Below are 23,366 nucleotides of genomic sequence, written 5' to 3'. Positions count from 1 at the left end.
TTTTCCACATCATTGGACAGTTATCAGTGGGTAGCCATCAACGATTACTTTTGTTGGTTTAGCTTTGTTATGGCTGTCTTTCACACACCATGATGAATTTTTTTAAATTGTTTCATCATTCCATTACTTTTATTTAGGGGCTATTTATTTTAATATAACACTATACCGCACTCACATTTATTGTTCTGTCACTAATATTTTCAACAGATATTCTTTAAGTGTAATATAATGGGTGTAAAACGTTGCCCCCAAGTGATACTAATTAGTAATTACAATCACTTGTGCAACTTCTTACACCCATTTTATAACAATTAATGACATCTGTAGGAAATATTTGTAGAGAACAATTCCTATATGTATAGTGTTACATTTACAGAAATAGCCCTTAACTAATAATAAAGAGAAAATTTAAAAAAAAAGATAATTGTGTGTGAAATCCAGCCGTAACAATGTATAATACTTTGTTAAAACATGCATTAGGAAAATATTAAGTGTAAGATTTAAAAGCACGTATATAATTTTTATTTGTATGTAACCTTTATATTATGTAGCCTTTTTTTTTTTTTTTCATCCTGTGAAAATTTTGTTACATGGTGCATGCATAAGGTAAAAATTCACTCTCATATTTTTTTTTGGTAACATGCCTAAAGAAGTATATAACTTCAAAAAAATTATGTGTATTGGATGGTTGGACGGGAACTCAGGTTGTATCACGTAGGAAGTTAAGTGCTGGAAGGTTGGTGCCTCGCGTCACGCGACTCCGGCCTCGCTGTTTCCAGATAGCTGAGGACGGCAAAGGGAACGTGAGCCTGACGATCGTGAAGGCGCAGCCCGGCCACAAAGGGGTGTACACCGTCAGAGCGAGCAACGTCTGCGGTGAAGCGAAGTGCTTCGCCAACCTGATCGTCAAGTCGTTCGGCCCGGCCGACATCAAGCGGCCGGAACCCCAGCGACCGGAGAAAGAGACGCCCGCGTTCAAGGAGCTGTTCGCCGACAGGAGTATCCTGGAGAACCAGTCGACAAAGTTCGAGTGCGTGATTTCCGGGAAGCCTCAACCGAAGGTATGGAGTTAAAATTACGAACTGTGAAAACATTTACTTACTCGATTTTAATAAGGTCCTCTCATTCTCGTTACAGAAATATGTACTGCATTAATTTTTCCATGTGTATGTACTTATGACACTTAATGAACACTTTATATTGTCTAAATTTGCAACTTCATAACACTAGTTTTTAAGTACATAACAATGATATTATATTCAATTTAGTATTTTAGTTATTTTATTAAAGTTCTTAGCTAACTGCTAGCTAGCTGACTAGATAATATATTAAACCATATTTTTATTTAAAAGTAAACACAAATATTACTTTTAAAATAAATAACTCTTTCTGTTCACTGATAAACGGTTTTAAACTACTTTTTTTTTATATTGGGTTGTATTTATCAAGGAATAGTTTATGGGTCACTTTATTTAAAAAATAAATTTGGATACAATTTCTTGCATAGGTGGGTTTGGCTTTAGTGAGGTATTTTTATTATAATTATTTATTTCATACATATTTAGTTCACTGCAGAAATCAGTTAAGTGTTTTGTACACTGTTCAGTTGGTATTTGTTTTTTTATAAGTTTACGATTGCTTTTTTGAAGTGAATTGTTTTTTCAAGGTGATGACTCATCGACGCCTAATGAAAAGTGCAATGCTTAGAAGTGGGGGTGAACAATCATAGAAAGGGGAGGACCACTTAGGAATGAAGTAGAGAGTCGGACAACTATCAGACTATTGGCTTGTCTTATTTTTTCATCATGTATATCATAATTTTTAACCTCTATTATGAACTTTTTTTTTTTTTTGTGAATTATTTTATTTGTTGTTTCATCATTTCAGTGTATTATATAAGCATGATGTTTCACTTCTAACTCATGATGCATCCATAAAACGTATTTTTTTTTTTGTGTAACATCTTAGTTCTCTGTATCCTGGTAGGAGTAGTTTCATGAATGGAACGGTGTAACCACAGTGCTGCCATCTGTAGCAGATGGCACGTATCAAAGATCACAAAGCCAAAAGGAAACTTTATAGTACTAATTGTTTAGTGTATTTTCAAGAAGCTTGGCAGTATTTGAATAAAATTCCATGTTGAAAATCAGGTCCAAAGCTGGGGTTTAATATTTTTTAAAGTTTATTTTCTTTTTCTTTTATAGTAGCAGTTTCATCATTATGTAGTTTAAAATTTTGGTTTGCAAACTGAACGATTGGATTGTCGACGTAGCTGCTTCAGCAACAAATTCTAGTGGCGGGTATGGAAACTATGTGTGATTCATGTCCGTAAATGTAGTCAAAAACACAATTTTCTTATATTTATCATTTTCTGCATTATTTTAAAGAAGTCTATGTTTAATTTTGTGTCCACGTTTTGTGTCATAAGTTTGTTTGCAACACGAGACCACGTGAATTTGCTCATTACCAAGCTTAGGTATTACTCTTTAAGAGGAAGAACTCAGTATGTATTCTCAGATATCTTAAAGTGAATGATTTTCTCTGAAAGAGACTGCAAGACTGTAACTGCAGGGGCGCAAATATGTAGGATTCGCAAGGTGCGGAAGGGGGGGGGGGGGGGCGGATATTTCCAGGGGTGGCCTGCACGTCCCGAGAGTTTGGCACACGTGGTTAACCGACACGTCATCTCTGGACACGGTGCTTGTATGTTGCACACTGCCCATATTTTGGTCTACATGCAGGCAAAAAAGCATAAAACTTTAAAATGTACAGAAAGTTTTCCATGAGACATGGTTCTGACATCAAACCCGTTTCGCGGTCACGATTTTGCAAGTGCAGGCGGGCACCCCCTCAGTGAGGGGCTTCTTAGTTCCTGGGATGTACGCCCGTGCATGGGTGTAACTGTCACTAATGGCCCGTCTACAATAGCGATGTCCTAAACTGTGTCCGAAGGACACTCGTCGCTGATTGGTCCACGTGACCCTCTGAGTCATGCGTCAAGTGGGCGAAGGTCCGAACCTATCTGGTCCGTAGACATTCGTCAATTTGAACTTTTTGTCCCAACCTGTGTACTTCGGACACAGAAAAAGAACAGGACACTCACGATATTTGAATATACGGTTCCCGTTTGAAAACGTGGTGTTTGTTTTTGTTATTGAAGGAAATGGAAGGTGTTGTATGTCAGTTATAACTTACATAACTTTCATAAGTTTAATCTCAAACTACAAAGCATCAAAACAATAAAACAAAAACATTTGGTTTGGCACATTTACTGCGCTCTGGTGACAACTTTAGAAATAAATACATTGGAACATCGGACAACGCAATTGTGGACAGGGCAGTTTTCGGTGAGACACTGTGACGTCACTCACATTCGGATAAGGACACGGACCACGCACAGGTTCGGACTATTGTAGACGGGCTCTAAAGGTCCGAGGAGCAGACGTGTGACAGGATCTCTGTGGGCAGGTGCAATGGCTGTTCAACGACAAGCCGGTGGCGGGGAAGGAGTTCCTGCAGTCGAGCGTCGGCGACCGGCACGTGCTGACCTTGCAGCGCGCCCAGAAGGAGCACTGCGGCAGATACGCCTGCGTCGCCGACAACGAGGCGGGGAAGGCCACCTGCGTCGCTTTCCTCTCCGTCATGGAAGGTGAAGACTGCAGCCGCCTCACTAACAGGACCAGATTTATGTACTTTGCAACAACAAGGTTCATTTGACCAAACTAATCTTTTAATTTTTTTGACGTGACGTCTAATAAATCGATGAACGCCGGCTGCACGCACGAAAAAGTGTCCCGTTACGCACATTGTCCCGTTATGCTCATTGTCCCGTTACGCTCATTGTACGCTTGCGCCGCATCTATCTCTCTTCCACTCGATTGGAACAACCATCGATTTGACTTTTTCGAGGCACATAAAACTTGAAACACTCCCATTCGTTTCCTACTTTTCCTATCATCGTCGTATCCTTAACAGAATAACAGAGATCGAAAGAAGTTAAATAGCAAACATGTGTAAAAGTTATAAATAAAATAATCTCTTCGTTAAAGTAATAAACATACATATTTGAATTAATGAGTGCAAATAAAAGTAAATTTATCAATTAAATTGTAGATTTCATTTCACTCCTTCTTTGTATCCATACAAAGTAGTGATAATTCAATAAAAATGATTCAATTTTATTTATAAGTGTATGCAATCATTTCATCAATGTTTTGTTATGACATTGTCACGTTAAACTATCGTCCGTAAACCGACTTTTACAGACAACCAATTTTTTTTAATACACCTTTGCTGGTTACATTGTATGTCATAGATAAACTTCAATAGCGGACGAAACCGATGACTGCACACGCACAGAAAACAAGCCAAAATAATCAGCTGACGTAAACTTTATCTATTATGTCCAAAAAAAAAAGCATTCTAAATAAATCTTCTCCATTGCAAGACTCATTCGAAGAAAAAAACTCTTGATAGCTTAGCTAAGTCTCAAAATATTTATTCACAATTTGTAATGAATATTCAAATAAATTTATAAATAGTGTTAGGAGTGGGGAAAACAGGTCCAGAAAGCATAGTCCAATTAAGTAATGGCATTCTTTTTATAAGCTAACATTTATACTATTTGTTAAATTGCAATTCAAATATCCGTCCACAAATTAATTGCACTTTCATAAGTCCAATAAGACCACTATTTACTCTCCCCAGACTCTTTCTCTAGTATTTGTGTCTTAACACCCAACTTGGTTTCAACACATTGCTTCGCACTATTCTCTCATCGTCTTCGACACCATTCTGTGACTCCGATCTTCGCACATTAAGCCCATCATTGCTAGTCGCCCACTATCGCTCACCAAGTTGTCACTCATTCTCTCACTTCACTGCTGCTCGTAGGTCGGTTTTTTGCCTTTTATACCTTCCTGAAAAAGGTCTTGTAACTCTCAGAATTGTTGCATCATTAAAGCGCTCAACTTAAGGGGTATTACTACCCATTAGGATTATTTTGTGGTGTTTGCAGTGACCATTATTTATTTGATGTAATTGCTTAGCAGTGAAATGATAAATCAACATTGTATTAAATAATAACAATAGTTTGGGATAAAGAAACTTTTAAGAATATATAACTCCTATATAATTTATAGGGACTTTGTATTAATGGGCATTTTGTGTTAACAGAGTTTTTATCAACAAGTTTGTGCGTAGCACAGTTATAAATTGACTATAGCTGCGTACAGCTTAAATGAACACATTCAATAGACCTGTTTCAGATGTACTTTTAGTGTTCATCTGCCACGCTGCTAACTAGCACTGCCATGAGCCTAGCGACCTGCGTTGACTTCTTCATGCTATGTGCGCATGTTCAAATTTCGTGCTATGAGATGCTTGCCTTAACTAGCTGACTCAGAGTGTAAACTTAAAGCGACCGTAAACCACATTTTTTTAAAGTCGAATGGTTGTATGGTTTTAGTTCCAGTAGTTCTATTTTTAGCTGTGAACTGCTGTGGATTTTGGCTTCACTTCAACTTATACAGAGCGCTTTCGAAGCTTCTTCCCACACAGGTTTCCAAAAGGTCATTCACCGCTGATTTAAAAATCAGAGTATTTATGTTCATATAATTCTGTGTATATAAAATGTCATAATTTGATAACTTAAACAAAAATTATTTTCCTTTTAATCTGCGTATGGTTTTATTTTCTTTAAAAAAATTTTTTCCAGTTAATAAGTCTACATATTTAAGAATCGGTCTTACATGCCATTACTGGTTTTTTTTTTTTTTCATTTTTAATAATTCCTTGGTTTTGTGTTTATTTAACATTATAGCCCATTTTGCATTTGTTGTATGTTCACAAATTTTATTTACAAGCATAAAATGTCACTCAAGGGATATTAATTAAGACCACTTACATGGCTTTTTACTGTCTTTTAATATCTTGAGACAAAATATGTAAAGCACCATTATAAATAAATATAAATATCCCTTTAGTAATAGTAATGACAAATAAAGTTTATATAAACATTATATCTAGCAACAAGATTATATGGTGAATTTCCAATAAAACCGAAATAACACAGAAAAGCATGTTGGCGTTGCGGGGAATTCACGGTTTTGATCGGGATGGTAAATTAATGGTAAATATGGGCGCCACCATGTGACTGGGTCACGTGGACCTGGCTGATGACTCCCTCTCTGGGTCGTCACATGGCCCGTGTGGGTGCTAGGTCCGATTCCCCTACATTTGGTTGCAATTTGTCCTGCTGGTTCGCTCTCAGCGTTACATGTTCATTGGTGGGCTTTCCAGGCGTCCCACACGCCTTGAGACTCGGTACAACGGGGAGAACGTGGTCACACAATAGATCACTCTGGATTGCAGTTAGGATGGTTTTTATTTACACAGCTTGCTACTCTTGGAACTCAAATAGACCTCTCAAATACTAAAACTGTAAAAGTGCCAACGGCAACGAATTTGGTTTACGGCGGACCAGGGCACCCCGTGACCTGGCCTAGGAGTTAGTCTCGTCGGTAAATTTTAAATATCCGGCTACAAACTTAAATTATTAATTAAATAGGTCGACCACCCGGAGAAGGGTTCGAGGATGTAAGAAAAAGGTACACTTTAAACTCTTAACAAAAATGTGCAGATATTTAGGGTTGGTTAATAATGTTTATAGGAATACTTAATTACTATTTAGGTTCGAAATGCAACAGTGCGCGGGGGTGCTTTCCGCAGGTGGCGCATGGCGCTGCTCCGTCCTTACAGGCTTCCTGAAAATGTGATTGCACTTGCGGGACTAGACAATGGTTCAAGAAATAGCACTTTATTGCTTTTTATAATAATAGGTAGAGACCGGAAAAATTAGCGAATTAATTTCGCAATAGGCTAAAATACAAATCGTTATACCTCAGTGCTGCCTCTGCTATTGGTTCACAACTCACCTGGATGACTCTGGGCCAATGAGAAACACCCCACCAAAGCTTCATCGAATCACAGGCTGCTACGCTGGAACGTCTCACAAGACAGCAGCCAATGAGTGGGTGGCATTTGACCGAGTGTACGTAGAACTATGGAGTTCATCCTACAGTTCATTTAACCCGCGAATTTTTCCGATCCCTAAAAATAGGGGTACACAGCACAGGCTCTACACGCGTCTCTTGCGGGGCATCCAAATACACGCACACACACTCTGGTTCCTGGTGGCGGGAGGTTTGAAATTGAGGGTGCTGGTGGGTGAAGAGGGGGGTTCTGGAGCGGGGTGAGGCACATTGGGCTTAAGGGAGGCCGTAGCCCTGGACAAGATCAATGTCTATACACCATACAACACCGAAATGTAAGTTAATACACAATACAGAGCCGAAAACAACTACTATCATGAAATTAATCAGCAATTTTAATCAAAACTTAACTCAGATCACAAAAACCTCATATTTACTATATTGAACTCAATTAATGTAATGTATTCAGAATTAAGTTTTTTCAAAAATGCATGTACTAAGTGGATTGCAAAAATTATTTTACTCATTTTTGACATTACACTCTGTTTTTACATTACAGTGTTAGTACATATTTCGTACAAATACTTGCAGATTTATTTTTCTTCTGAGTGCATCATCTGTCTGTCAAAATGACACAGTTTTTATTAAATGGGTTAACATAAAACATAAAAACAAAAACTCAGAAATCTCCTGTTTCAAAAAAAATGAAATTGGCCTAATAATAAGACCATAAAATCTTGTCTCTAACTGTAGCCTGTCAGTCTAAGACTTCTTGACAGAGAATCAGAGTGATGATCAGGGGCGTAGGAACCGAGGGGGGGGGGGACGGGGGGACGTGTCCCCCTGAACCTTTTTGGGTGGAGGGAACTGTCCCCCCCAACATTCTAGACCGTGATATTTTTATTTTGTAATATTATTCTGCCCAACTTTATTTGTAATTTCTTCATTCATCAAATTTTATCTAAAAGAAACAATAATAATTTTAACATCAATGTATCCAATGGTTAGATATAAAAACTGCTTAAAAAGTGCTATTTTGCACTTTTAAAATCAAAATTTTCCTGTGGAGCGGAATGGGTTTACATGACATCAAAATCATTATTTGTCCCCCCCAACTTTATGAACACAGCTACGCCAATGTCTCAACTACAAGGAAATGTTCCTGCAGCTCACCTTAATAAAACTTCAATTTCAAGAGTTTCTTCATCACAAATAATTTGGATGTGGGGCTCTTCCGGGCAAAAAACATTCTTTAAAGAAACCATCATTTCTTTAGCTGAGGTTGGCCCTTTCACTATCTCCAGTAATAATGAAACCATAAAATCTTGCCTCTAACTGCAGCCTGTCAGTCTGAGACTTCTCGACAGAGAACCGGGGTGAAGGTGAAAGATCGCCAGAGCGCTCAAGTGTGTTGCATCGAAGGGGGTCGGGGGTTCTCTTGCCGAGCAGATTACCCGAAGGACACCAAGCCGGCGCCGGCGCCCCTGATTGAGCGCAGCACGGTCGCAGCGGAGAAGTCCGAGACGTCCTCGTCGTTCAGCGTGCAGAAGTCGACGATCGTGCAGTCGTCCAGCAGCCAGCTGACGCAGTCGACCGGGGGCGGGGAGCCCAGGACGCAGGTGCACAGCTTCTCGGCCCGGGCGGACCACCTCCGCGAGGAAGTGGACCGCAAGCCCGTCGTGGAGGTAATGCCGGCAACTAGTGACACGCCTATGTAACTGTTACAGTATCTGTTTCATACTTCATACTTAGCAAAAAAAAAATTTTCCTGGAACTCTTGCTTCACTGAATATCAGTAATTCAAGGATATAACATTTCTATGTACGGGAAATATAAATACCATAATTAAATAATAACATATTCATGTATCTTTAAGTAATAATTTGTATAGTAGTCAGTAAAATAATCATTTTAGTATGCCCTATAAAGAGAGAATAAATTTTATTTTAATACGTACTGAAGATAGGTTAGATATAACTTACGTTTATTTTAGTTGATAACATTCGAAATTAAAAGAGCTAATATTTTCCTTATTTTTTATACTTATTTTGTAAAAATGAACGATAGTAAATTCCTAAAATGTATTAAAACAGATATAGTTTTAGTTCAGTATCTGTTTCATCCAAGCCTGTGCGAATACTAATTTTTTTCTTTGTGCAAAGCAAATATAAAATCAAATGTTTAAAATGTTCACAAAGTCAAATCGAATTGCGAACATCATTCTCGCTGAAGCCGTATACAGTAGTGAATTAAAAAAAATAATCGTTAAACACTAGTAATATTTGAACTTATTAAGCGTTTAACTAACCAGTTGTGAAAGCAAATGGAGTGACACTTTTTTTTTTTTTTTTTAAGTTACGAACTTTATCCAAGCAAAACATATGCAATACAAAAAAAAAAAACAACTAAATATTTTCATGAGCAAATCGTAAGCATCCAATCTTTGAAAGCTTTGGGAAAAAAATGCGAAGCTTCACATCAGACGCGAAGCTTTGTATCACGACCGAAGCTTCAAATAAAATGAATAGCATTTTTCTGGCAAAGTCAAATTGAATATTCAAAAAGAGCTTCAATTCATTTTCTTGGTCATAGCTTCGCACATGCCTACCATAGCAGCTGATATTCCCAATTTTCTGGATTTCCGAAGCAATCATTCTCAAGCGATACACAAGGAATGAAGTGCAATTTCATTAATTCAGATTTCACCCATCTTTTCAAATTACCTGTTTATTATTCTGTAGGTATCTTTTGCTCCAATTTTTTTTCCATGTAATTTAAGGCTTTGCTTAAATGTTGTGTTTGTTAATTAGTCAAAGGTGTAAATGTGTATTGTGTGTGCTATGCACAAATCTTATACTGTAAAATATTTTTTTTTATCATATATCAAAATCCTTTTAATAAGTATTGTTGACTTATTATTTACTAATATTGAATTTCTGGAGACTTTCGCTGTTGTTACAAAACGTATGGAATTGTGTTTGTATCAGTCCTGCACAGAGGGGTAGCTCCAGGGCAGGGCAAGCCGGGCAATCGCCCGGGCCTCCAAGCTGGTGGATTTCATCTTCATTTATTGTTGTTTGTCTAGTATTCTTTTAAAAATATGGATATAATTGGGAAAAGGAAAATTAAATTTTATATCTTATAACTAAATGTGCTGGTCGATACCTATTTCAATTCTTAATTTTGTACTAGGAAAAACTTTTTATTGCCACGTATGAAAATGTGGTTATACCCAAAATTTGACATCAAGAATGTATCAAACTGACACGAGGATAATTTCTCAGGAAAGAATATCAAAATATCATAAGATAAATAAGCATAACCGTCGATGAAATTTAAGTTCCTGGTTAAGTTTGAAATGTTTGAAAAAGAGTAAATTTTTCAAGTTTTCCGGGGAAATTGCCTCCGAAAATGTAAATAGCCCAGGGCCCCGCAAAGTCAAGGGCCGCTACTGGTGAGGCAGGGGGGTTGAAGGTGATGTATATGCTGGGATGGGTAGCCTCGGCCTCTGGGACGTAGCTGGATTTCTAACACCTCTCCTGTTTCGCGTGTACGGCGTATCTGTATCTACACCCGTGGGGGTCCCAGGTCGGTAGGGCCATATGGCTAAGAGGGCTGGGTTGAAAAACCAAAAGGGGAGAAATCCCTGTACATACAGTCTAAACTGGTTATCACATCTGTTAGAGAAATGTATTGGTAATTGAACTGGAATAGTTTTTTTTTTATCCGTATTGCCCATCACTACCGACAACACCCTTTTGACAAGCAGGTCACGCACATGCGTCTTCGTGTTATGCAAGTTGCTACGAGCACACTGATTAAGGTTGGTTCAATGGTAAAACATTGGACTTGCATTGGAGAGAACTTGGATTTGAACCCTCTTTCCCTCCATCCTTTTTTTTTTTTTCATTTTTTTTAATGGTTCCACAACTCCACTCCAGTCAAGTGCATAAGCCATGGAAAAAAAAATGGAATGGAAAAAAAACTCACAATTTCGATGACCTCCAGGACAGACTCTCCACGAATCCTCCACATACTCGGGCAAATGCCACCTGCTCATGACTTGCGAGACTTTTCAAAAGTGATGTCTGCTGTTCGATACATCTTTTGTCGAATGTTTTTTTTTTTTTTCCACTGGCCCATAGTACTCCGGATAAACTATTGTCCAATCACAGAAAGAGCATGAAGGTAAACGTGTTTTGATTCTAGCATATCTTAAAATATATCCGCAAATTTCTTCCGATCTCTAGCCATGGCTGATTACTTTGCAGATATCTGTGGCTTGTATGATATATGACGGTCTTTAATGTCCTGTTTGTCCCTAAGGTGTTAAAAAAATAGTAGTTATTTTTTGCACGCTTCAAACAGAACAAAAAAAATCATGTCTTGCATAATGCTAGGAAATGTAAAAGTAGGCAAATTTGTACCAAATTTACGTTCACTTGTCTGAAGCAAGTTCATTGAAACACAGAAAAGAGTAAAGTCAGCAACTATACAAACCAGTATTTAACTACATATACTTAATACTATATGTACCCATCATTGACAGTTTGATTTGTGTTTTACCGCAAAGTGTTATGATGATATATTTTTTTGTGTTTTAAATTTTTAACTGATTAAGTGATTAACCAATTGGGCCTTATGTATAACATCATTCAATAAAAGTTAAAAAAAAAAAAAAAATAGGCACACTATTAATATTGAGCACTCATAATACATATGAAGTGCCTCCTTTTGATTTGTTTAAGTAACCAACTTTATTCAAACAATACAATAAATAAATATATTTTCATGAGCGAATCTTTATGTTCCGATGTTTTAACGCTTCGCATCAGACGTGTAGCTTTGCATCACAACTGAAGCTTCAAATAAAAATAACGGCAGAATCTCCCTGGCAAATAGAAGAATAGGATGTTCGAAAAAGAGCTTCGGTTGATTCGCTTCTAGTCGTAGCTTCGCACGGGCCCACGGAGCGGATTGGTCGTTCACTTGAAGAGCACAGCTGCCCTGGAGCACTGTGGTAGTCCGTGCGGGCGGGCGCTGCAGTGCGTCTATTATTACCCGCACGCCCACCCGCCCCGACTCTCCCCCCCCCTCCCCCTCCCCCACCCCCGTCCAGAGGAGTGAGCCAGGTCCGGATTGCCTTCCTGCACCGCCAGCCAGCAGTGTGCCTGAGCGTGGGCGGATGCACGGCAGGGGAGATGTGCAGCCGGCTCAAGTCTCGCATGCCGAGCGGGTTATTTCATTTTATTGTCATTTATATTATTTGGTGCGGTGTGGGGGGGGGGGGGGGGGGGGGTGTTCCGTCCTCCTGTAAATTCATCACAAAAGCTCTCTTGAATTCTAATTTTCAGCACAATTTTCTCTACAAATATTTACTGAATATCATCTAATAGCAGGCCCTGATTTTTCATTTATTTAATTTATTTATTTATTTATTTATTTATTTATTTATTTATTTAATATTTGTTGCATGCCTACCTACAGCTTATGGCCTTGGGTGGTAGGCACGATACAAACAACACAGATACATGTAGACAGAAAAAAACAATACAAAATACAAGACACAAAACAAAAAACAATACACACAACATGCAACATGGGCAAATAATCTTTAGACTCCCGCCATTTCCTACCATTTCCAATTTCCCCCCCCCCCCCCTCCCGAACATCATAATCATATTTACAAATTCAAGCTTATTTACTATCAGTTTTCAAACAGCACATTAGGGAACTAAATACTAAGTTACTTTTGAAAGATGTAGGTTGTTTACATTTTTTATTACTCCAATAAAACATGAGTTATAGTATGCTGTATATTGTTAAAAAAGTTTTAAATCTATTTGTAAAGTATTTGGTTTAAGGCCTAATATTGTTAAGGGCACTGCAATAGTAAGTTCAAACTCCCCTTGAGATGTATTTTTAAAAAGAATTAATTACTGTACATTAAAAAATTTATTTTTCCTACCGGTCAATTTTTTTCGTTCTTTTTTTTTTCCCACCTAAAATTCTCCCGCCCCTTGAAAATTGGCGCTCTGGACAAATGCCTGGTTGGTCCGTTTGTAAATTGGGGTCTGTCTAATAGCAGTAAAAAGTCTTGCAAGTGTCCAAAATAATTTTCACCTATATTTCCTTTTAAAGCTATGGGCTAAATTTACAGGAAAAACCCTCAAATAATAGTAATGACAACGAAATGAGATAACCAACTCTGCATATGAGACAAGAGCCTAGACCTCAAATTTGACCACCAACTGCATTATATGTTGCAATGCTGGAAGGAACACCACACAAACACTGTCTACTTTAAATATGTCCATTACTTGCTATTACCATGGAGATACCCAAAAAAAGTGTAACAATGCTGATTGCTTGGAGTAAGACATTTTTGTACATGTATAGGTAATAAAAACCCCATACAAACAAATTTTGGCAAATGAAATAACAAAAGCATACAAGTTTGTATACATAATATGCTATTGCCAGGACTGATAAGAATTGTAAAAAGATCCAAGGGTGTTAAAGAATAAACTTTGTAGTACGTAGTTAAAGTTTGTAAGTTTGAGTATCTAGAGCTTTGAGAACAAATATTTCGTAGTTTGAGTATCAATAACCACATGTTTTGCACATTCAAGTTCTGTGAAATGAGTGACCTGAGACGTGTCTGTGATAAAAGCTTCATTGAAGGTCCCTGCCTACCAGGGTGCACATATGGTGTGCCCATACGTGAAGAAGAAACCACGCAGTTTGAAAACTGCTCAAGATACCCGAGTGGTGACGGTTCACGGAAAGCATTTAAGAATGCCTCGAAGGCAGTTGGATAGTTCTGTTTCCGTATTTTCTCTGTAAACTGGTGTAGATTCTAGGGACTTGAATTACACCTTTTCCTTCATTTCTCTGCCATATAATCATATGGTTACAGCTCAAACCTAACAGTTAACCCGTGCACAAAGAGAAGACTGCACGCAAAAGACTGCAAGCCTTGCGCTTAAAAGCGATACCACGCTAGAAGCACCGGCAAGCTCCGTACTTATCATCCTGGCTCACTTAACACAAATACAACCCTGGCTAGACCAGCACCTTGAAACCTTGACAGCGTCATCATTAAAAGAAATGAAACACACGTCACATATCAGGAAGTAAGAAACCAACCCAGCATTTGCCTGTTGAGTTATTTCGGGAGACTATGGAAAAATGGAATAAAGATGGCCAGACATGGATAGTCCAGTGTCTTAACATTGCGCTACTTCTCCTTTATTCATTAAAATTTGAACAGAGTACTAACACTTGTAAAATGTTCTAGGCTTTCTTCTTTCTCCTATGAGACAAAAGAAATTCCAATGTTTTATTTCCCCTAAAATAAAAAAGTTACTTTTTTAATGTAAAAAATGGATAGTGTGGTGGTTTAATAGTGGTGTGGAAGGAAGCCTGCGGTGTATAAAAGAAAAATAACCAGTTTCCATCTTCCCATTCCTACGTTCTAAAAATATACCTTACGTCCAAATATTTTTTTTCACTGGCAAGGCTCTAAAAATATCTTAGGACTTGCCAGTGTGAAAGTAACATACATTCCTCGTAGAGAAATCATAATTACATCATGAGGCAGCCATTATAATTGATTTTAACCTGAAGAGCTTAAATTTTGGAATCTATTTACTTCTCCAATTGGAAGAATACTTAAATTATTAAAATTGTGGACTCATATAATTACAGTATCAAATAAAATCTGCAAAATATTTTTATTTTTGATTTAAAATGAAGTCATTAAAAAATTCTGCTAGAAGAACAATGTTGGACGTTAAGTAGTTTCTGAAGGTACCTGGAAATGTTGTCTTATTAACAGGTAAAACTTATTAAAAGGGTAAAGTTGTGTGTATTTATAGGTCAAGTGCTACTTTTTTTTAGTTATTATTTTGCGGACACCATATAATTTAAATAAATTAAATAAATATATTTCCAAATATGAACGCAGGTTAATAAGTGATCAATTTTCCTCATATAATTCTGTTTTGAAAAGAATTTTTGCTGACGAAGGCAAAACATTTTTTTAGATGCTCCAGGTGGTACTGACGAGACTTTTGCGGCCAATTTAATATTAGTGAAAGTTAGGTCACAGGGAAAAATAGCCATAGCCGTTGCATCGTCACGTATTGCTACCACACTATGTTTTCTAGTGATTTTAGACAAACATTGTCTTCAATAGCTAGGGGAACTAGAGCGAATATTATTAAATCTTGCTTAAAATCTACCCCATTTTGGAATTCTGTTGAATCCTTGAAGCTGAACACCAACTTAGGTGGAGGAAGCACACCGATTTCCCAATAAATTTCCTTTTGATTGGTGACGGGAAAGTACCTGAATCAGACCCAAAAAAATTGCCATTGATAAAGACCTTTGTGAGATTGTGAACAACATTGAAGAACTTATCTCTAAAGTGTATCTGGATGTGGCCAATATCTATAAAAAAAATTATAAATGGATGTGTGAGAGGTCAATTTTAGCCTCCAGGAATATTAGCTTTGATGCTATCATTGACAAAATAATGTCTAAACTACCAGGCGACATCTATACTACCTTGCCATTAATACTGTCATTGATCAAGAAGATGCCGTACATTACCCTTAAGAATTTTTTAATTCATTGAATCCGCGTGGGCTACCCTCCACATTCATTGAAATTAAAAATTGGCATTCAAATTATTTTATTATGTAACCTTAGACCACCAAATTCATGTAATGGAACCAGACTTCAAGTGAAATTTTTTTAGAAAGAATGTCATAGTAGGTAGCTCTAGTTTTGACTGGGCCAGCAGTTTAGCAAACGGTACTCATACCTCGCATTCCAATGATACCCACAGATTTACCTTTTAGTTTTTAAAGGTTACAATTTCTTGTGAAAGTATCATTTGCAGTCACTATAAATAAAGCTCAGGGACAAACTTTTAAGTATGTCAGAATAGATTTGACAGAATACTGTTATTCCCACTGTTAATTATATGTTGCCTTATCTCAATCAGGTTGTGGAGAAAACCAGTATTTACTAAAACCACACGAAAATATAACTAAAAATATTGATATGCTGAAGTTCTCTAAATAAATTATAAATTATCTGATTTCTTTTAAATAATTTAGTATGTGTTTTACTTAGTATGTAAAATATTTATTTAAAAAAATGAAAAAGAATTTGATAAAAGAAAAGTCTTAAAACACTTGTCATTTATACAAAAAATTATATTATGAATAAATAAATTAATAACAACCATAAAAATACTTAAATTGATAGTGAATGTATGCAAAAAATATTATTTTCCTGGGAAATCATGGAGGCTTAGCATTAAACATATTAGGCCCCACCATCTTGAATTTTTCCATCATTTTCCTATAATTCTTATGTTTAACTATTTATCCCAGTTTTGGGCATATCAAGGCATAACTCATCTCCCAGACCTTCTATACCTTGTTGCAACCATATATTTACTAACATGCTGTATTCTGAACGAACTGCGAAGAAATAGCTTATTATTTCATGCGGGGGACTACAACCATCATGATAATCACACCAGTTCAAAAGTGTTAACTTCAACAAGTAGCCACAGCTACATCCTATGCCATGTCAAAAAAAAATTTAGCACGCAAGCTTTTTTGCACGGTATCAAAATATTTGAAACTAGCTAATGCCCGTCATGTGTCGCAATGCCTCATTAAATTTTTTTTGTAATTAAAGTAAGTACACATGTACAAAGCATCTATCTCACACTCTAATTCTCTATCTTTTATATATTTCTCTATATTTCTCTCAATATCTCTTTATATCTATATCTCTCTAGCTATATCTCCCACTATCTCTCTATATATGTCCCTCTATACATCTATACACAGCTAGTTCTCTATCTCATTCTCTATATCCCTATCATTCGCTATCTCTTTATCACTCTATCTCTCTCTATTATACTTAGTTCAATTTAATTCTGTAATGCATTCTTACTCATACACCGAAAACAAACGAACTGCACTTCTGCTAAACTATATGAAATACAAACATTGGTTAAAACCATTCACGCACCATATATTGTAAAATGGTTGTACTAAATCCGAAACCATTGCGGGTGTGTGCATAACAGCTCACACATTTTTTATTGCAATCGCATTAATGGTATAGGAATGGATATGGGACAAACAAACATACATTCATTTTTATAAATCCTTTATGAAGCCATGATTTGTTTTGCTAGCCAATTGCTGATCAGTTGACTTCAACTTCAGAACAGATACCCACTCCATGTATATGACTTGCATGCCAAATTTGTTATTCAGACTATAAACTGGGAACAGTCATAAAATATTTTCTGGTAATCATCTGATACAACTTGCGCGCCACCTATTGTACGTTATATTACCTAGACGATAACCTTCCTCGTGTTTCAAAGGTCAGGTGTGCAAACTTTCTTAGAGATCGGATGAACGAAAATAAAGGTCGAAATATGAACAAGCATGATTTAATTTTGCTTAAAAAAGGTTGGCTTTATCGGAATCTCACACCTAGAAGGTTGTCTTCCTCGTGTTAAATGTCAGGTGTGGAAAAATTCATATAGCATTCGAAGGAATGGTTTAGGAAGGTATAATGGACAAACAAACAAACAAACTTGTGTGTGTGTGTGTGTGTGTGTGTGTGTGTGTGTGTGTGTGTGTGTGCGTGCGCGCGTATATATATATATATATATATATATATATATATATAAAGATTGAAAGATGAAGAGGCCTAATCCCCCTTAAAGTCAGATTATTTTAGTGGATAGACATTTAGATTGTTGTAATTTAGGAAAAATGTAGATATTAGTTAAAAATAAATTCTAATTAATTGATTTGGGCTATCCTATCCAGACCTGTTTTTCCATATGTAACACTGTTGTTGTGTGCCCTCCATTGCTTTCAGATCCACAGCCAGAAGATTGGTAACACTGTAACACTGTTGTTGTGTGCCCTCCCTTGCTCGCAGATCCGCAGCTAGAAAGTGGGTAGCACTGTAGTTGTGTGCCCTCCCTTGCTCGCAGATCCGCAGCCAGAAGATTGGTAACACTGTAACACTGTTGTCGTGTGCCCTCGCTTGCTCGCAGATCCGCAGCCAGAAGGTGGAGGAGAGCCACCAGGTGGACCAGCACAAGCCCGTCGAGCACAAGCACTCCTCGCTCTCGATGACCAGCGGCCGGGAGGAGGCGTCCGACTCCTCCTCCACCCCCGTGTCGTCGCCCCGGCCCGCCAGGAAGTCCGTGGCCCCCAGATTCGTGTCGCCCCTCATGGGGAAGATCGTGGACCAAGGAGCCGACGTGGTGCTCACCGCCATCGTCGACGGTATGCGCTTTTAGTTTCCCAGTGCCGTTTCGTTTGGATTTACGACACGACTGCCGAGAACGCATTGTGTCGGCGTGCAACACGTGCAGAAGTTTCAGAGACAGTGATACAAACTCCTGCAAGCCGGACGAACCATGGTGCATGGAACATATACACGCCAGCAATTAAGGATCAGTCCTAATAATTACCCCCTTTTTTTTCCACATAATTTATGTTTTTATGAATGATACTTCAGAAATTTCTTTTTTAATATTAGTTTTGGCAAATATGTATTTTAAATTTGTACGTGTCGAAAACAGTACCCATTTGTAGCTTCAATTAATTCTCTTCTGAAGTGGTCAGCCACCTTCTTTGACTCGTTTATTTTTGTTTTGTGACTCTTCAAGAAGGAACATTGATCCGATAGAGTCTCTCACATTGGAGATGCGTATTGTGTGTGCAGATTGCTTCTAATTGCATGATAACGAGTAGTTTTTGTATTTCATGAAAATTAATATACCAACTTTAGTGATAAACCTTGAATTATGCAGTAGAGAAAAAAAGTTTTGATTTTGTTTTCAAATAGTTCTCAATTGTGTTATTTATAATGTTACTCATTGCATTCTTGAAAGTTGGCATCTCTGTAAATGGTGCTGCAGGATTCCCCGCGTGCGAAGTGGCGTGGACGAAGAACGGCCAGCCCCTGGCGCCGAAGGAAGGCTCCGTTGCGATCAGCTACAAGCTGAACAAGGCCCAGCTCGAGCTGAAAAACGTGAGCGTGAAAGACGGGGGTCGCTACACGTGCACTGCTACCAACCCGGCAGGCTCGGCGTCCAGCACCGCTGACGTGGTGGTCAAGAGTAAGTGCACTACGAGTTTCCATCGTGTTGTTGTAAACCAGCCTTTTACTTCTCACCTTAATTCTCTCCGGTTTGCAAGGGAAATAGAATAGTAGGCGATAAACTGGCTGATTCAACTATTATAATTAAATATCACAACTCCAGTAACAAATGATGCTCTTTTCATAATTATAACTACATTCAATTACATTGAAACTTTACTACATTCATTCAACAAATTATTCGTTCGGCACTTCCTAAATTGGGACAAGAGATAATATCTGCCCTATTATGGTTCCTAAAATGCCCTTGTGACATGCTGGCTTCTCGCCTTTTGGACCCTCGGCAGGGCGGTCGCGAGTGTGGCAAGGAGGGGCCCATGTCAAAGCTGGTCTCCGGTGATGCCTCATCCATCATAGCACAACAACCCCATTCCTCTCTGCGTTTACCACATTTGTACCTAAGGAACGTGCCCGGGGTCAGGGATTCAGCAGTCATTTCCCTTGGCGGGACTCTGAGAATTTCGCTGAGGCCGCATCGCCTTCTGCGGCCCACATTTTTTTTAATGCTTAAGAGTGCTGTATACTTTTGCGGCAAACCAAAGTAACACGGTTGAGAGACCCTAAAAAATTTCGCGAATTTGTCCGGCATCAGGCTACGATTTAAAGCCTTGTGTTTGCTGTTACATTGGCCGATTTCTAAGTAAAAATATTTTATTTTCTCATTAAAAAGTGTAACATTGCAAGACCCTGCCCGTTATAAAAGCACAGCCTGATTCGCTTACTTCTCTCCTAGCTGGGCATAATTGGCTCACATTTGCAGAGGAGCAAATCAAAATATCTGCGGTCCAATCACAAACACTGTTGCAAGAGTTTGAAGATGTATAGTCTAGCTTGTGACCAATGATTCTGAGAAATCTCCATACCTTTAAACACAGTCTCTCAACTTCAGTGTCCAACTTTAAAAGAATATTAAGTAAAATATCAATATTAAGTACGTATTGTTACAGGTAGGAAAACAGGTTTGTAAAGGATAGCTTAATTAATTAAATAAATTTTTTAGTTCTAATATTTACACTCTTTATTAAACTGCAGCACTCAAAATGACTGTTCAATTAATATTTAGTCTGTCCACAGTTTACTCTACCCACTGGAGCTCGTCTCGACAGTAGCTCTCTCCCTACTGCCCGCCTCTTAACTTGCTCCTCTGTGCAGTCTCGCACTACTCAGATGTCCGTCGCACACGCGCAGTCCCGATGTATCCTTCCCTCGTCGTCCGCGTTCGCTCACGAGGGGGAGGGGGGTCACTCCCCCTCTTCACTGCACTGGCTCGGAGGCTAGTGTCGCCCCTTTTATAGTCCTCGGCCATCCTTCTAGAATGGCCTCGCACGCCTTTGATGTGTCGCGTCATCTGTCAGTGACGTCACCAGTCACGCCACTCCACATGTCGGCCTCTGAAAGCCCACAGGATTCCCAGGGGGCTTGAGGGATCAGTAACAAGCGCCGAGGAAGCGAAGAGGGGGGAGGGGGGTAGCGAGGACCTTTGTGATCCCAAGAGGTATGTGTGGCAATGGACCGTGTGCCACCGCGCCTTGCCCAGGGGCTAGTGGACGGCCCGAATGACTGGCCCACCTCTGGCCCGGCCTCTAGTACGTTCGTAGCAGTACGTTACCAACGTCAAAGTTTCTATTTACGCAGTACTTCAAACTGAACTGTTATAGAAACATGCAACTCTTTGTATGGATTTGAAAAGATTAAAAGGGAACATTACTTTGAAGTACCAACACAACACAGGTTAGAGATATAGACAGATGTGGATATATATAGCGAGATATAGAGATATATAGATAGAGATGAGGAGATTGAGAGATATGGAGAGATGAATATAAGGAGATTAAGAGATATATAGAGTTACAGAGAGATAAAGAGATAGAGAGAGAGTTGCTTTGTATGTGTGTACAAACTTAAAAAAAAAATTACAAAGAGACATTACAATGCCTGCCGGGCATTAGATAGTTTTTTTATAAATTTTTCTTGTACTCCTGTGAAGGTTTTAAAATAAATTTGTAGAATATTGAATAATCATGAATATTTGGTATTTGACAGCCATTAATAATTTTATACTCGATTCAACATTTCAAATTGTGTGTGTAGATATTTTTTTTACCAATAGATATATATCCTTACACCATGTGGAACTTATTTACAAAAAAAAAATATTGCAAAAAATATAACATGTCTGAGGCTGAGATGATTTATTGAGAAATTTAGATTTGTTTTCTCTAACATTATTCACACATTGTTGTTATATTTTAAAAAAATTGGTGATAATAATTTACAGTTATAAATAAAACTGTATTTTAAGTACGTATATAATCAGTTATATACAAACAAATTATTTTCAAACTTAAAATTTTTACTGTATGCCAGTTTTTTTTTTTTTTTTTTTTTTTAATATTCCTACAATTTACACATCATTGTTATGAAAAAAATTTTATGTAACTGTATTTTGGAGCATTTTTTTTTTGGACTTCTATGTGAAGTTTAAAAAAAATTTTTTTACAGCATGTTAAAATTTGATCCGAAAAATTTTGATATTCGTGAATGTTGTGATATTCGATTTGAGTGAAAAAAAGAAAATAGCGTTGGCAGAAGCCCAGTGAGGAGCGCCGTGTGTCCCGGCTGCCGCAGAGACGGTGTTCCCTCCGGTGTTCGGGCGCCGCCTGCAGGCGCAGATGGCGAAGGCGGGGGAGCGGGTGGTGATGGAGGTGGAAGCCACCGGCACGCCAGACCCGACCGTCACGTGGTACAAGGACGACAAGCAGATCCTGGGGGCGGTGCCGGGCCAGATGTTCCGCACCAAGATACAGGGGAACAGCTACTCCCTCATCATCGAGAAAGGTGACCACACGCCTCGCCCCGAGCACACAAGGCCATGCCCAGGGGCGTAGGAACCGGGGGGGGGGGGGACAGGGGGGACGTGTCCTCCTGAACTTTTTGGGTGGAGGGGACTGTCTCCCCCCAACTTTCTTGACCGTGATGTTTTTATTTTATAATATTATTCTGCCCAACTTTATTTGTAATTTCTTCACTCATGAAATTTTATCTTAAGGAAACAATATTAATTTTAACATTGATGCATCTAATGGTTAGATACAAAAACTGCTTAAAAAGTGCTATTTTGCACTTTTAAAATCAAAATTTTCCGGTGGAGGACCCCCAGACCCCCCCGTCTTAGTAAGAGGGGAATGGGTTTACATGACATCAAAATCATTATTTGTCCCCCCCCAACTTTATGATCAAAGCTACGCCAATGGCTATGCCCAAACAGGGACGCAGCCAGGGGGGCTGTATCGAGTGATTTCGTTTGATTGATTAGTTTTCCGACACATTTCCATTAATGTGTATTTATTTCATTTCCATTTGTATCATTTAAGATTATTTATGTTATTTCACATTGAAATGTACAGTTAGGAAACATTACCACACATTTCAGTCCTTTCCTTTGATTTATTTTGTTACAATTCATGCATTTAATCATTGATATTCGTTTCTACTAAAGTACATTTATTTCGTTATAAATGGGTTCTTTTTGATGCTTTTTTTACTTCATTTTATTTATTTAAACATACACATAAGAATTATTTTGGAAGAATTATGGTAATCCTTACGGGGCTACAATAATGTATTCCTCTCCATTATAGCTTTTACATGCCATGCAGCAGGAATTGTGTTTGCACATTTGTTTCATGTAAGTAACTCTCTCATACAAACTTGACATGTGTGTTTCATGCAGGGTTGGAAAAAAAACCAAAGAACTAGTTTTTTTTTGTTTAAAGCAAGTTTCAGTTTGGTTTAAACCAGCCTTTTTTTTAATTAAATTAATTATTTTGGTTCTCAACATGTTCAAATGAAAGCCGTACAACATCCCACTTTCCGCCACTCATGTTGAACCAGAAAAGTTTTAACATCAAATAACTCAAGTCCAGCCTATTCTGTACACCTGACTGGGACTTAACCACAGAAAGAGTATTCTCCATAGAAAAATAATTTTAATGTTAATAAGCTGGCGAGTATGAATCTGGCAACAGCAGGAACCATTTGCTATGTACTGCAATCTAAGCATGAGACAGGCTATAAATATAGACAAGATTTTATGGTTTTATTTTTAGTAAAAATTTCATTTTTAAAACAGAAGATTTCTGTGTTAAA

The 23,366-nt window shown here is 38.0% G+C and overlaps 1 protein-coding gene across 3 annotated transcripts in view; it reads left to right on the top strand.

The window, feature by feature from the left end:
- The window catches only part of LOC134538266 (titin), a 381,555-nt gene that overhangs the window by 307,177 nt on the left and 51,012 nt on the right, over positions 1-23,366 (top strand). For all 3 annotated transcript variants that reach the window (XM_063379427.1, XM_063379428.1, XM_063379429.1), the window contains 6 exons: positions 780-1,061; positions 3,469-3,649; positions 8,442-8,677; positions 18,103-18,337; positions 18,976-19,176; positions 21,846-22,055. In XM_063379427.1, coding sequence (XP_063235497.1) covers positions 780-1,061; positions 3,469-3,649; positions 8,442-8,677; positions 18,103-18,337; positions 18,976-19,176; positions 21,846-22,055 — 1,345 coding nt within the window. The remainder of the gene's footprint in view (positions 1-779; positions 1,062-3,468; positions 3,650-8,441; positions 8,678-18,102; positions 18,338-18,975; positions 19,177-21,845; positions 22,056-23,366) is intronic.

The sequence above is a fragment of the Bacillus rossius genome, chromosome 13, assembly GCF_032445375.1.
Source record: "Bacillus rossius redtenbacheri isolate Brsri chromosome 13, Brsri_v3, whole genome shotgun sequence".
Classification (NCBI taxonomy): Eukaryota; Metazoa; Arthropoda; class Insecta; order Phasmatodea; family Bacillidae; genus Bacillus; species Bacillus rossius.
The sequence above is the reverse complement of the archived record's forward strand: the minus strand, read 5'-3'. Positions and strand labels throughout refer to the sequence as shown.